This window comes from Musa acuminata, chromosome BXJ2-8, assembly GCF_036884655.1.
Source record: "Musa acuminata AAA Group cultivar baxijiao chromosome BXJ2-8, Cavendish_Baxijiao_AAA, whole genome shotgun sequence".
Lineage (NCBI taxonomy): Eukaryota > Viridiplantae > Streptophyta > Magnoliopsida > Zingiberales > Musaceae > Musa > Musa acuminata.
Genome location: NC_088345.1, coordinates 49,647,020 through 49,662,226, shown reverse-complemented (window position 1 = coordinate 49,662,226; position 15,207 = coordinate 49,647,020). Strand labels below are relative to the sequence as shown.

Here is a 15,207-nt window from a genome sequence, read left to right as displayed (position 1 = left end):
CGCTGACTCTGCAGGATAAGGGCCGAATCAGTCGAATGAATTTTCACGGGTGATGTTGTCTCACGGAGGAGGAACCGCGGACCGGTGAAAATTTTCCAACTGATTCGGCCCATCAGTGAAGTGGAAAAAAAAGGGAAAGGATCACGTGTCCATCACGCTCTTAGATGCGTGCAGGGACATTGATTGGCGCGATCTTGCATCACACCCCCGACGACTGCGTCAACGCCCGCTCGGGACCGACAACCACCGCCGTGGTGACTCCACACTCTTCTTCTCCAAGGTATAGTGATCGAGACGTTTGGCTTTGGTGTTCGCTTCCCTTAAGAGATTTCTTTCCGATTTCCTTCGTTTCTTTGCTTTCTTCTCTTTTCGCGGATCTCTCGTTCGACTGTCTCCAGTCGACGACGTGGAGACTCGCGTTTAGGGTTCTCTGGTCTGTTATCGGGAGCGGAAGCTGGGTCGATTTTCCTTGGGGATTCGACATCGGAGAAGAATTATGAACCGAGTGAGGGCATCTGGAGTTGAAGTTCTTGTGTCCGATTGGGATCCATGACGAAGCAGTAGGGATCCTTCTGCAAATAAAGCCGATCCTGGGGTTCTCAGTAGTTGTGTCAATTACTAGTTTTTTTGAGCGCTACGTAGGTCTTTGATAGATCTGCGAAGCTCTTTTCCTGTTTCCAAGTGTTCTTTTCTTATCTGCATATTTTCGTTTCATTATTCGATTACCTTTGGGAACCCCCCCAGAAAAAGAAAGATCCATAAGGTGAAATTTACTGGTTTTTTCTTCATAACCTTCAATGGAATTCCATACCTATTTATTTGTATGTTGTTTTATGATGTAACTAGAGCCTCTAGTAGTGATCAGCAAAAGTTGCAATCCTTTGAGCCTACTGGTCCTTCAATTGTTACTCTATTGATGATTGAACGATATTGACATGCTCATTTTTTTGCTGGAAAGGCAAAATTTTAATTCTATGCACATGGTTAAAGCTCCATACTTGTGTTGCTCTTAGTTCTCTATTTTGTCTTTCATTATATCTAAGTCTCATGTTACTGTTGGTTCTTTTCTCTCACACCTTTTTGTTACACTTATTAATTTTAAACCTCACCTTCATCAAGCGTTGATTGATTAATTTTCTGGAGAACTGCCTGTATAATCCATACATGTCTTTTCCTCTCCTTTAATGTTTGTTGTCATATGAGCATTTATGTTTCCTTCTGAAATCACTTTGTGCCTTCTGCAGATCTATAAATCTAAATTTGGATATGTATATCAATTCCAAAAGAAACAAATGTGGTTAGTACTGATTATTTTGGATGGTAGACAGAGAATCTTTTGCAGAACAGATTGAGAAAATGGAGGATGACAATGAGCTTGAGCTTAAATTGGGCCTTTCTTTTGGAGGATCTTCAGGCAAATCTAAAAGTAAAAGCATTCCTTCAGACTCTAAATTAGAAGAGGCAAGCATTAGTCAATTGATTGGCATAGGTGTGACTGTTTCAGATGTTCCGTTCAATAACTTCTTCCAGAATAATGTTGGAAACCGAAACCAAAGTGGGAAACAAGCAGTTTTTCCATCCCAAGAGAACTTCAGGACAGATATTAGCAAGTGCAGTGCCCCGACGATAGATGGTTATGACATTGCACAGAGTAGCCAATCACAGTTTACCAGGCATAAAGAGCTTCTCATTGCAAGTAACAGAGCTAATGAATTTGAAGAAGAGAAATTAGGTCTGAAGAAACCTAGATTGCAATCCGAGAAGATAAATTTTCAAAAGAAGCATGAGAAGGTAGTTGACCGCGCTGAGGTTTTAGGTAAGGGCCCTGATGAGGTCACTTTGGTGAAACATTCACATCTTTTAGTTGCTGCAGATGACGGTTCAACCGGTGAAAATGAGGATGTTGCAGAATCCGAAGCAGAAGTTTCAAGCTCTTGGCTAGTTTCGCAGCATGTAGACACTGCTAAGTGTTCTGATCTTCTCAAAGGTACTGCTAAACATGCTTTAGGCAATCCAGCAGGGATTTGTGTCCGAGGACAGATACAGAAAACATATTCTGGAAATACATCTAATGTTGAACTTCCAAAAGTAACATATGGAACTCCATTGTCTCTTCAACCACTGACTGTTTCAATGGTGCCCTATCCAATCCCTGCTAAACCAACTGTTGCTGGTGCACCTATCACAACAAGCTCTCCTTCACCATATGTTGTGCAACCAACAATTCCCACAAAAGATGAAGATCCTGTAGTACAGGGAACAAACACTGATGACCAGCAGATTGTTTTTGGGTACACATCAGTTCAGCTCCCTACACTAGAGACAAACTCTTCATGGGCATTTGGTTCTCAGCCTCAGATAGTCTCTTCCTTAGTTGTCGGGACATCAAACTCACTGCTTCATGAAGATGAGACAAAGAGATCAAATGGTCAATCTCTCCTCTCAGATACCTACATGCTTCTGATGATGATAGTATATTTACTATTGTCTTTTCCAAAGTTTTTGTTCTTCTAAGTAGGTATATAGTACTTTTGTGTACCATATCTATTATCAATTTTTATATGCTGTACAATTAAAAGTTGTGCCTGGCTTCCACATGGAGAACTTCAAAGCATGTAAGGAAGCGGTACTTGTAAGATCCTGACCGCATGCTTAGTTTGTCCAATGATTGGTCTGAACTCTGAACTGTCAGTAACAGGCAATCGAGAGTCATCTTTAAAATCAACAGGATAACAGATAAAAATGCGAACTAGATTTTATTTAGAGATTGATACAAACTCTAATATGTTAGAGCACATCATCAGATGCCTCAATATTACTCCTTAGAACAGGTAAAAGATGACTTATTCTTGATGAGTAATGATATATGTTAAATGACAGTACACATCCACATTTACAAGGTTTTTTTTGTTTCCTTTCAGTTAATATGATGAGAGTAATCCAAATCAGTGTTTCATGTATTCTTATATGGAGTCATTGATTGTGGAGTAAGCTTAAAAATGTGGATTCTTAGCAAAAGAGTGCACTGGATTAGTCTGCTTTTTTGAAGCTAAACAAACATTATTATACTGACAGTATTTCCGATCATTGTTAGGGTTATGTATTTAATATCCATACCAATATCTACCAGCAGGCATATTTGATTGCAGTAACATTCTTCGGTCTTCATTTCTAAAATCCTAAATGCCACAAGTTATGTTTCTTCTTAATCAAGTAGTTTTGCACATTGAGGACACGGTGTAGAATTGAACATCTTGTCATTAAATTGTTTATATCTTATACTTTTATAAGTCCATCTATATTATCCATATGCCTGAGCTTCTATGTCATGTCCGTGCAGTTTCTACTCAGATGCACCCATCAACAAATTTGGGATACGAAAATAAGTTAGCAGGTTTAGCAAAGGGCAATTGCAAACACGTTGTGGAGACCGGAGCATCATCCTCTTCTAAGGCTGAGGAAGGCAAGGGTATCAGTTCTATTCTCAGGCAGAAGGAAACAACAAACCTGCTTGTTGTTGAAGGCTTTCGTCATGATGGATCTGCCATAAAGCCTGGTGTTGCATCAAACTTGCAATTTGGAGGGTGTGGCTCATTTCCAGATCTTCCATGGGTCTCGGCAACTGGGCCAGGCCCCAAAGGTAAAACCATATCTGGTGTTACCTACAAGTATAGCAAAAACCAAGTAAAGGTCGTTTGCGCATGCCATGGGTCCCACATGTCACCAGAAGAGTTCCTTCGTCATGCAAGTGCAGATGCTATGAACCCTGAAAATAGTATGAGCTTGGCATCATTCACTAGCAGTCCATCAGGTTCAGTGCAGAACTAGTTTCAACATCTATGACATTTTGTATCTATGAACTAGCGTAAAACCATATCTGGTGTTACCTACAAGTATAGCAAAAACCAAATAAAGGTTGTTTGCGCATGCCATGGGTCCCACATGTCATCAGAAGAGTTCATTCGTCACGCAAGTGCAGATGCTATGAACCCCGAAAATAGTACGAGCTTGGCATCAGTCACTAGCATCAGGTTCAGTGCAGAACTAGTTTCAAGCTTATTATGAAGTTAGAGAAACATCTATGACATGGCAACAGATTATTCAACAGGCACATGACTCGATGAATGTGGTATCTCTTAAATTCTGTTGTCCTTTATTATATAATGATCATTTAAGGTCATGATCATTTAAGGTATCATGTATTACTCCAAAATAGATCTCAAACATTATGAAAAGACGTTGTAATTTATCAGTTGTACGAATCTTTTCTTTCTCTGTTCATACTTGCCCCTCAACTTTCAAAGTGCTTTGAGGTAAGTTTTAAGTTCTCTTATCCTCCTCCTTTTAAGATTTTCTTTTATCATTGTATCTTATATATTAAAAGTCAAACTATTTCTATTTTATATTCTGTTGCCCCAGTTGTTAATCCTTAGTTCCACTAGTGAAACATCATTTTAAAATTAAGACTCTTATGTTGAATATTTGAAGCAATTATTTTACTATTAAATGCTAGAGAAACAGCTTGGCAGCTTAACAGCTTTTATCTAAGTTTTAATTTATCAGGATTTCCTCGTCTGCACAACCTACTATATTGCATTTTGCATGGTTGCTATTTCATTTCAAAGATGATTTTTATTATTGTTGCTAACCCCATGTATGGCAGTTAAATGACCTGTGTGTATTCAGAGGAAAATCTTTTGCGGCGTGACCATTGCAAGGTTTTCTTGTCATCCATGAATTATGGTGGTGTTTTAATGCAATGAAGCACCGGTGTTCATTACATTTAAGAAAAGAAGAATTGTGCACCTGATACAAGCATACAATGTAGATGCATCAACAGCTTTCATTTCTGATCATGTAAATGGCCAAATTATACATCAACTGTCATTTACTGAAAATTTGATTTTATGTATCAATATGGGCACTTTCATCCTAGGATTGGAAGGATTTTTGTAGTTCATAAGTGGTCTTTGATCACCTTTTCAGCAACTAGGGCTTAAAGCAGGTTAACCGTAATTTGAAATACGAGTTGCAGTCTCAAAAGAAGATATGTTTTCATGATCATTTTCAGGTTTTTTCTCGCGCTACACAGTCATTGTTTTTTCTTCATTGAAAGTTGTTCTTATGTCTCTAGTTTTGTATTTGTTCACTGTATTTTGGCTTGGGACCTTACTACTGCAATTAGAATAGTAAATTAGTGAATTATGTACTTCCATATTGATTTAGTTATGAATTAGTAAACAAACATGATACAAATTGATGCAAGATACTCCTTGACAATTAATCTTTTTTTTTTCTTCTCTTTTTCTCAGCAGCTTGAGCCAGGTAATGTGTATTGGACTTTGTGATATGACCATTTCTTCTCTTTTCTTCTCTTCTGACTAGTAAATTAAACATCTGGTTTGGCTGTCTCATTCTAGTTCCTTTCTGAACATCACAGCTTTCCAGAATAATGTAGAACTACTTGCAGTTCTATATCAGGAAAGGCTTGTAAGTTATAATGCCGGTTTCTTAATTACCAAAATTTGTGAATTCATAGCCTTGTATTTAGGCATCACATTTATGCTAATAATTGATTGAGGAGACAGATAATAACATGTGAAGCTTTCTCATACTTTACAGGTGACCTCATATTGAAGATAAAAGATCTGGGAACAAGTTGACATGTTCCTTCCCAGAAGAATTCATCATGCCTAAAAAGCAGCATCATGTTCATGTTCTCTAAAAGCACAGCTTCTGGATGGGATGCCTGTGTACCTAGAGGAACATAAACAGGCCTAGCCATGATTTATGAAGCTGCAAAGAAACAAAGTTCCCATGACTGCAATAGTGTGCTGACATCTGCTTTAGTTAATGGAACAATTGGAATATAACTGGTGGAAAGATTTAATACAAGACCAGCTAGCCAATCCAAATGGTGACCTGCTGATAGAATGTGGTTCCCTTGGTTTGGTGGTGACAGATGCTGTGGCTCACCCTCTGGAACAAATATTGCATCGACCTGCACAGCTAAAGTTCATCTCCAATGGGCTGTAAATGGAGAAAAAGCTCAAGAGGAAGTCTATGAAGAAGGCAAGACTTGATTGCAGTACCATCAGCCGTGACAGCTGCTTACCTACTGAACCGGGTACTCTTGAACACTTCTCAAGCTAAATGAAATGTTTATTCTAGAGTCAATTAAGATAGAAATCTAGAAATTTGGGTTGGTGATCATTAAAGCTTGTCAAAGTAAATGATGGTTTAAGGCAGGAAGATTCAGCTAATGTGGCTGTTAAAATTTAATCTGACCATTTCATTAAATTAAGATCATTATCATGCTTTTATGCAGTAACATGGGATGTCATGATAGACATATACAGCCTACACAAGGCAATCGAGTATATATAATGTTTGAGCAAATGCTTTAGACCTTAAACTTCTTAGCCATACTAAATCTGATTAAAGAGCATTGGATTGACACCATTTAGGAAGATTGTGGTAGGCAGACTTTTTCTTTGAGATGTCTTACATGGGTAGAAACCATTAGAGGACTACTACTTTCTTTCATGGCATCCATAGTTTATAATCATTGTATATTGCTCAGTCGGAATGGATAGCTGACAAATCTAACTCCCTCTCTCAGCAAGGAAGGCATAGGTGCAAAGCTCTCCGGCCAACTCCAGCCAAGCAAGGTATAATATAATGAGAACTCCAAAATAAGATATGGGGTTGATCAAAGAAGCCTGTGATGACCAACCATGGTCTGCGTTGGCCTCTTCGGCTGCAGGCACGTCCACCGATCCGCTGGTGGCTACTTCTTACTGGCTCTGATGATTGCAGGGACGCTGCTGGGGCTGCGCATCCTCCTCTACATCGTTGCAAAATGCCTGCAAGGGTGCCGCGGCAGCTTCACCTCCGACGATGGCGACGGCCGTGACGAGATCGAGATGCAAGCTCGGAACGCGCTGGCCTTGCAGCAGTACTACCGGCAACAGTTGAGGCGGCCGGCGGCGGCAGCCACGAGCTCGTCGTTGCCGCGCGAAGAGTGGCAGAGCAAGCTGGTGATCGCCGCCGGCTGCGATCATGTCTCCTTCATCGCTCAGCCCTGTCCTCTTCGGACCAACGACGTCGTGGCTTGATCTGTGTCACTCTCTTGTTCTTCCTCTGCGGAGACGGACGTACGGCAATAAACCGCGTGAAGCTCGATCCTCTCGTAGTGAGCTTTAGGTAGCCGACTCTCTACCGTAATGCGCTGCCGGACATCATCTTCTTATTGATGATTGTAAATAGACACGCTTCTCTATTTTTGTATTGCAAATTATGACGGGGATCAATATAGTATATGTGAGGTTGAACCACACAAAAATTATTTGTCATGTCTAATGTAGATCAACTTTGATATTATTCATTATTACATAATTAATTTCATGACATAATTAATTTATTAACTTATTGAGACTTAAGAGGACCAATACTCTAAGATACTTAACTAAATATTAGACTCATCATATACTTAAGCCTTTCTTAGTTTAGTTTGGTTAATCCATTCATATTTGAATTATTTAATTTTAATTTTAAAAATACTCACTTCATCCAAAAGTTTTCAAAACCCTAAAATCTCTTCCTAAACTCAGTCAAATCTAACACCCCTAGTTTTTATCCATAAAACACTATATATTATTTTAAAAACACTGTTGTTTTTGAACTAGTTTTGTAGTATTTTCATTCATAAAAATAAGGATAGTATAAAAACACTACACTCAAAGACACTGTATAGTGTATTGTGTTTGTACTCATAGTGTTTTTGAAATCAAAATACTATATAGTATTTTTAAAATACTATATAATATTTTTAAAATAAAGACACTATGAACAATTGGCGAGAAAATATTTTGGATTTTAATGAAAATATATATAATAACTTTTGAGAGGTATTTTTGAGATTTTTAGAATAAGAGGATATATATATATATATATATATATATATATATATATATATATATATATATATATATATATATATATATATATATATATATCTCCAAACGTGATTTTGGTCCACAAGCCAACAAGATTATTCCTTGCGCCCATCAAGTGCATCTGAGCCGTTCAACGGATTCAGTAGTTGAGGTGGTCGGCGGTATGACGACCGCCGCCTGGCAGCGGGCATGCGTGCGTAAGCGAGCACACCTCGGATATATCTGGTTGTTCTTCCCGATCCAGCGGCGGAGTCGGCCGTCGTTGAGGAGGAGGTGAAGGAAGAAGTTAGCAGACCGGAGGAGAGCAAATCCGCCATCGTCGGAAGTCTTCTCTCGACTACTGTTCTCGCTTCCATCATGGACCAACTGATGTGTTAGAGACGACGATGGCGCGAGCTCATGGATTGAAGTGGAGGCTTCAAAGCAGAAAGACAAAAGAGGTGTGATATCATTCCAAGACATCATCAATCGCTTCAGACTTCCACAGGATTGAGGAGATGCGTTTGTATCAACACACCCTTCGTGCCATAAAATTGAACTCTCGCACTGGCCTCAATACCAGTCATTAGAAGTCAGCTTTAACAAATGACAAAGCAAGCTTAGATCATATCTATGCATCGATGCATCACACTTTGGATATTGGAGTCAGAACAAGATTTTCTCATGCATTATTATGCAACTGAGACTAATAATACATGCAGATGTGCAGAATATACACCAAGGGATCTTGCAAGCATTCAGAGTGACAGTTTAAGATCCAAGTCTAGTTCTTGCGCATCATTGGTATCAGAACTCTGACCGATCGATCCTAATCTTGGATCATGCTGATTCCTCTTCTGTGCCGAATCCTCCTGTGCAGTGGATGACAGTCATGATAAAAATGCATGCCATATATGATGGGTTCTAAAAGATTACGTAGAAGCAAAGGAAATCAAGACGACCTCAGTGTTGTGTTCGAAGAGGGACAGTGTCAAAGTTGGTGGCACATAGCAGTGGGGAGAAGAAACACTCCTCCTTTGATCTAATTGCGATCTGATGACACGAAAAGTAAATGATATCTGCTGATCGTGTAGAACTTCTTTTTCCACCCAAAATCTAATTGAACTGCATGCATTACCTCGACCAATGCTCGCCATAATGAATGATGCCTCTCTCTTCAGCATCTCCAAATCTCACCTACAACCATCGTAGCAAGAATAATCAACATGAGAGGGTTATTTCATGTGAGGATTTCTTGTCTGCGAAAACATTGTTCTTTTATTTTCTTAGTCTCTTGCTTACTTTGGCGGAAGCACATAATGAGCGAGTGCAAGCTTGACATACCATCATATTAGGACGGAGTGCAAAGGATGAAGATCCTGACCGCGACAAGGGAGATGATGATGAAGGTGCCATTTCTACTCTCGAGTGTTCCTAAGGCAATCACCATGAGAGAGTCTATTTAAATTCGTAGGAAGAAGAAGAAGAAGAACAACAACAACAACAAAAGACAAGAAAAAAGTTGCTGATTTCCTCAAAACTCGAGCATATGCATGGATCGGAGAGAGACCATGTTGAGATTGCTGCAGAATGGGGGGTTAAGCGAAGAAACGTATTCGTCCATTTGACTTTGTAATCTGATCTCCTCCAGTTGAGCCACCCCGAGTCCTCTCTGGGGTTGCTTTGACCGCTCCTTCTTCCCCTTCCTGGAGGAACCAGTTCTTCCGCTTCCCGACCCTAATCCATTCGACTGTTTGCTTTCCATCTCTCCTTCCGATCTCCACGGCTAAACCAAACTAGTGCTGGAGAAGAAGCCCAGAAACCAGAGAGAGAGAGAGAGAGAGAGAGAGAGAGAGATCAACGTATAGAATACTACGAAATGACAAAGATGGATCGCCAACAGCCGTTCAAAAGGGTGCGCTGTTCCCTGAAACCAATGAATGCATTGCTGGATCAGATTTATGTGGATTTTATTCTTAATCGGTAGTGTCATCATCATCTAAAGAATGGTCAATTTAACAATATTAAAATCTAGCTTCATATATTCTTTTTCTGAAAGGCTCAGAGAAACTTACGGGCTTTTGATATGATATTAAAAGGCTTGCTAATTAGCTGCTCCACAGATCATGTCATGTGGAGAGGATCGCAGCGTAGGTAGCTGCTGCCATCCTTGGATTCGTATCTGGATTTGGTATTTGGGATTTGGTTTCCACGGCCAATTGCACGTGCGCGACAAGGACCACTAGATTCCTACTTGCTCTACTCTATTCTACCATTACTGCAAGAATCTTTTGCTGCCTTGAAGCAGATCTCGTTCCTGTTTGGGTGTCTGGTCAATGTTAGATTCTTTGCTGTGTAAACCCCATTTACTTTGAAAGCACCGTAGCCTGGTTGAATTGGTGCCTTCGTGTATGCGCCAGATGGATCGAATCGAATCAAGATGTCGGTGTGCATCTGAATGATCCTCGCGAACAAAACGTGGTGGGAAGGAAGAACATGTCACATCATCATATCATCAACATGAGTCAGCAGGCAGGAGCCACGCTTGGGGGACTCCAATACCCATAGTATGTGTCTGCCAAATCTCCTCTCCCAGGAGTCGCCTTGGCCATTGCCAAACTGATCACACCATCTCGAGCAAAAGGCACTCAGTTTAGGCTCCGATGAAACACATATCTCATGTTCTTGTAGCAAAGTCCTGTGTTTTCAGGTGCACAATAATGTTTCTAGTCGATCCATGGTTCTTTGGGTGGAACATACAGCACGTCTTCTAGATAATGTTCATTATATATGTAGTTAAAAGGAGGAGGGTAGAACAGTGAACTACATAGAATACCTCAACGTCGAAGGAGACAAGTGACAGGTTGGAAGACCAGATGTGGAGATCAAGCTTCATGTCTTTTTAGTCATAGGGAACTGGTTTGAGATTTAGTGTAAGCCATTGCGTCATCATCTCAGATATAATAAGAGAGAGAGAGAGAGAGAGAGAGAGAGAGAGAGAGAGAGAGAGCATCAGCAACTCATTTGAATACAATAGATCTCTGCATTCCTTCACTTGAAGGTTTGATGAGGAGTATTATAATGTGAATGTGTATGGTGTGCTCCATTATGTGCATATAATTTGGAGGGAGCTGATGAGCTAATTCTTCGCAGAATAATGGAAGAAGGCATGTCCCCTCTGAGGATGGCATCGAACAGACGACCAGCATACAGGAGAAGAAGAGTTTTTGCCTGTGATGATACGACTTCCGTGTGCTCGACGACGACTGCACTACTTTAATTGAAATCTGTTGGGCCAATTGGGCCTAATCTGCCCCATCTGCGGCCCATCGATTAGATTCTTCGAATCAAGTCGATCAAGGAAATGACTCCGACCAGATCTAATCATGATGGCTTCTGGTTTCATCTCGACCGTCCATTAAATCTTGACTCCGGGGGGCGAGGGGCTCACCTGCACCCGCCGAGGCAGGGTCCAGCCTTCTCCCCCTATTTAGATCCTGTCTGAGACTAGACAGCAAATCCGTAATTCGCTTACGATTCTTGGCACTTTTCGTCGCGTACCCGCTCGCCCACCTGCCTTGTGATCGGAGTCATCAGTGGTACTCCTCTTGGGACCCACTAGAACATGAATTTCCAAATGCAGATAGATCTTCAAATATATTTATTATCGTAATTTTTTATTAAAAAATACAAAATTGTTTTTTGTTCTCATTTTTAATCCGATTATTTATTTATTTATTTATTTATTTATTCTAAGATTAAATTTCATTTACCACAGCACAGATGGGCACAGAAACTGTCGGATTTAGTAATGCTCATCCTTGGATTCAGAACAAAAAGAGAAGTAGATATTGGTGTCGGATTTGAGACAGATCCCGTTACCTCGTCCGGTCAACAAAAGTAGACGAAGAGGAGGAGGAGGAGGAGGAGGACGTTCAAGCTTCAAACTCCGAGGCCAAACTTTTCTTCTTTTTCTTTTTATTTTTCTTCTCTTTTGTGCTTTATTTAGAGCTCCATTTACTGTCACCTACGGACACTTTTCGAGCTCACCAAGCTTAGATTTTGCTGCATGTAGATGTCACCTTCTTCTTGCAATGTTTAATGGGACAAAAGAAGGCTGGTGTCATTGAATCTAGTGTGCTAATAACTACTGCTACATTCCTGTACAACTCTCGGACAGCTACATTTCATCTCCTTGTCTTACTTTCTTGCTCTGTAACCCAATGCTGTAATTAACTTTCCCCGCCCCCCTCACAGCTTTTCTTGCTCTTTTACCTTATTGTATGTTCCTGCTGGCTTCCAAGAGAAGCAAACCCATCAGTGCCTCGGCTTCTATATAGCGTCTCCCTTCTTGTTTGCTTGCTCTCTACCCGATAGGTGGCTGGAGATCAGCGGAGAGTGAGGATGAGTGCTACGAGGTTCATTAAATGTGTGACTGTCGGAGATGGGGCTGTGGGGAAGACCTGCATGCTCATCTGCTACACCAGCAACAAGTTCCCCACCGTATGCTTTAACCCCCTTTTTCCTTCATCGATTTCTTTCGATTCTTGTATGGCTTGGCAGCATTCGATTTCTTTCAAACCTGGTTCTTCTTTGTTTTAGGCGTCATGGCAGATGTCTAATGATGAATCAGTATCATTTGTAGTCGGGCTTCTGAGTTACATGTCCTGACTGAATCAACATTATTTTGGGTTATTTGTTGATTACGTGCAGGATTATATTCCTACTGTGTTTGACAACTTCAGTGCTAATGTCTCTGTGGATGGCAGCATTGTCAACTTAGGGTTGTGGGATACTGCAGGTTCTAATATCTTCGACAGCATCCCTTTCCTTTAGTTGATTTTGCCTACTAGATCTGCAATGTTTTGTTAGCTAACTCTTTTAGGTCTATAGGACAAGAAGACTATAGCAGATTGAGGCCTCTGAGTTATAGAGGAGCAGATATATTTATTCTGGCCTTCTCTCTAATTAGCAGGGCAAGCTATGAAAATGTTCTTAAGAAGGTTTGTGATTAAGTATCAGTTTCTTGTTGCATTGGCATTCATGTTATGGACATTGATTCCCTGTTAACCATCTGGATCGAAGCTCTATGTTTCTTCCTCCTTTCGGTTTGGTGCTTTTCTTGTTCTTGCATGAGAATATTGGCCCGAGAACTGACAATAATCTCTTCTATTTACTTACATCTAAAAATTGTCTTACGAGATGAGAAATTAATATATTTTCAAATTTTAGGCAGGGATTTGGGCAGATAGTTTTTTTGTCATGCTTTTTCCAGAACTGGCAATAATATCTTGATTACATTATGTTTTCGTCGCATGTAAGAATGGCTACATGCTTATTTCTACTTGGTTTCAGGATTTAATTAGCGTTGTTGCTTCATTAGTTTTGAACTTTTGATTCCTCCTCTCACCCTTAGAACTTGTGATCTTTGTGGTTTGTGAATCAGTGGATGCCTGAACTCCGTCGCTTTGCACCCAAAGTTCCAGTTATTCTGGTTGGAACCAAGCTAGGTGTGTGTGTTTGTGTGTGTGTGTGTGGTCATTTCGTGTTCCATCATGTTAATTAATTTATGGAATTAGCCCTTTGAAAACTTTAATCACCTTGTTATCTTGTAAATTTCAGATCTTCGCAATGACAAAACATATCTTGCTGATCATCCAGCTGCAACTACAATAACTGCAGCACAGGTAAGCAGCTTCTGGGTTCGATTTCTTTTGTATCAGTTCTCTTACATTTGGATTTTATTTAGCTGGTTTTGAGGCTTAAGAATTGCATTCTCTTCCTTACTAGGGAGAAGGGCTCAGGAAACAGATTGGTGCTGCAGCGTATATCGAGTGTAGCTCGAAAACCCAACAGGTGTGTAGTACAAGAAGGATTCGATATCGGTATCCATTGGGTTTATCATGAATGCAATTGAAGTGAAACCTGCTAAAATGATTCATTCTTTTTTCGTAAATGACAGTAATTTACTGAGAACCATTTATCTTATTGTTTGTTATCGACTGGTTAGAATGTCAAGGCTGTCTTCGATACTGCAATCAAGGTAGTTCTTCAACCTTCACGAAGGAAGGAGATGGCCAAGAAAAATAAAAGAAACTCTGGTTGTCTAATGGCGTAAGTAGCTGACTGCAAAACATTAATCCCTACCAATATTTATGTGATGTGGTAAATTAGGATCAGCATTTTTATCTGTTCTTTGTGCCCACCTTCAAAATGAAGCTTGATTTATTTTTCTTTTTCCTTTTTTTTTTTTCTGTTGTTGTTGAAAGCAACATCTTTATAATTGTTAATCGATCACATGAACCAACTTCATATCGAAGATTTGTTTTTTATTTATTTTTCTCTTGCCATCCTTGTGCTGTGACACCTCTAACTACTGACCTTTTTGTTTTTTTGCAGGAATTTTGTGTGTGGAGGCGCATGTGTTGCCTAGAAATTAGAAAGAAACTAATCATGGTATGCTGAGAGCCATGGGAGTATGCAAGTTAGCAGGAACTTACTGGTTGCTGGGTCTTCAGTTCACCAAATCTGCTGACTAATGTTTTCTATAGGTGGATTAGAACCCACCTGTGGTTCTCATGCTTTTCCCGAAGGAATCTGTTCCCTTCTCTTAATGATGTAATATGGAAGATGAATTCAATCTCTACCTCTATATCTTAAACTAATGTGACATTGAGTTGAAGTTGTTGTAAACAATTTTATTTTAGTGTGAGAATTGCAACCATGGCCTGATGATTGTCTCCAAGACCGAAACAAAGACCCAATGATTGTTCTGCAGCTGCTCATTTATCATCCTGTAAATAATTATTGCATGCAGCTGGACAAATTATAGGGGAAAATACAAAGCTTTGCCCAATCATAACAGTACTTCATCAGTACTTCACACTTCCTAAACTAAGATGTGCCAATGAAGGCTGCAGATGAGAGAACTTACTGAACCAAACTCATGATGGGCCATTTGGTTGTAAGTCCTTATCATTGGTGTCTAGGAAAGTGCCTGCAAACAGGCACAAGCATGGATGAGTTCTCTTGGCTGGAAGTGAGAAAAGTTGGCAGTGAAAGAAGAAACAAGTCCTCTATTTTGTTGCTCTCTAAATGGACAGAAGAGATGGACAAAGACATTTTTTTCTCAGATTAAGCCTTTAGTGAGAACAAGTCCTTGCAGGTGCAGAGAGCTAGTGCCATCAGGATGGATGTACATGAAGCTGCAAAGCTCAATCCAAAAGATTGATATCTATGAAATCTTGACATCAATGTTCTCTAAAAGTTT

General features: G+C 40.0%; 3 protein-coding genes and 1 long non-coding RNA gene across 7 annotated transcripts; 3 read left to right on the top strand and 1 right to left on the bottom strand.

Annotated features, from left to right (window-relative positions):
- Positions 1–200: 200 nt before the first annotated feature.
- LOC103996116 (protein NINJA homolog 1) lies at positions 201–4,281 on the top strand. Of its 3 annotated transcripts, none has more exons than XM_009416952.3 (3): positions 201–280; positions 1,245–2,428; positions 3,341–4,281. In XM_009416952.3, exons 2-3 carry the CDS (start codon positions 1,318–1,320, stop codon positions 3,826–3,828), a joined length of 1,599 nt encoding a protein of 532 aa, XP_009415227.2. In that variant the 5' UTR covers positions 201–280; positions 1,245–1,317; the 3' UTR covers positions 3,829–4,281. The 3 variants fall into 3 exon arrangements, with proteins under 3 accessions (XP_009415227.2, XP_009415226.2, XP_009415225.2); XM_009416951.3 differs by lacking the exon at positions 201–280 and adding an exon at positions 287–560; XM_009416950.3 differs by lacking the exon at positions 201–280 and adding an exon at positions 287–763.
- A 1,852-nt stretch (positions 4,282–6,133) lies between these two features.
- LOC135619991 (uncharacterized) lies at positions 6,134–7,383 on the top strand. Its single transcript, XR_010489589.1, has 2 exons — positions 6,134–6,671; positions 6,820–7,383. It is a non-coding gene; the product is annotated as an uncharacterized LOC135619991 (long non-coding RNA).
- Positions 7,384–8,256: 873 nt separating this feature from the next.
- LOC135618390 (protein SPEAR3-like) lies at positions 8,257–9,796 on the bottom strand. Its single transcript, XM_065119274.1, has 5 exons — positions 9,508–9,796; positions 9,282–9,371; positions 9,076–9,134; positions 8,900–8,990; positions 8,257–8,809 (listed from the first exon to the last, which is right to left on the bottom strand). The coding sequence occupies exons 1-5, from the start codon at positions 9,700–9,702 to the stop codon at positions 8,696–8,698; spliced, it is 549 nt and encodes a 182-aa protein (XP_064975346.1). The 5' UTR covers positions 9,703–9,796; the 3' UTR covers positions 8,257–8,695.
- Positions 9,797–12,066: 2,270 nt separating this feature from the next.
- Positions 12,067–14,682, top strand: LOC135619990 (rac-like GTP-binding protein 2). 2 transcript variants are annotated; one of them, XM_065122534.1, is made up of 8 exons: positions 12,088–12,440; positions 12,651–12,738; positions 12,831–12,940; positions 13,384–13,447; positions 13,560–13,624; positions 13,728–13,793; positions 13,948–14,051; positions 14,337–14,682. In XM_065122534.1, exons 1-8 carry the CDS (start codon positions 12,342–12,344, stop codon positions 14,368–14,370), a joined length of 630 nt encoding a protein of 209 aa, XP_064978606.1. In that variant the 5' UTR covers positions 12,088–12,341; the 3' UTR covers positions 14,371–14,682. The 2 variants fall into 2 exon arrangements, with proteins under 2 accessions (XP_064978607.1, XP_064978606.1); XM_065122535.1 differs by lacking the exon at positions 13,948–14,051 and having other exon boundaries at positions 12,067–12,440.
- Positions 14,683–15,207: the final 525 nt, after the last annotated feature.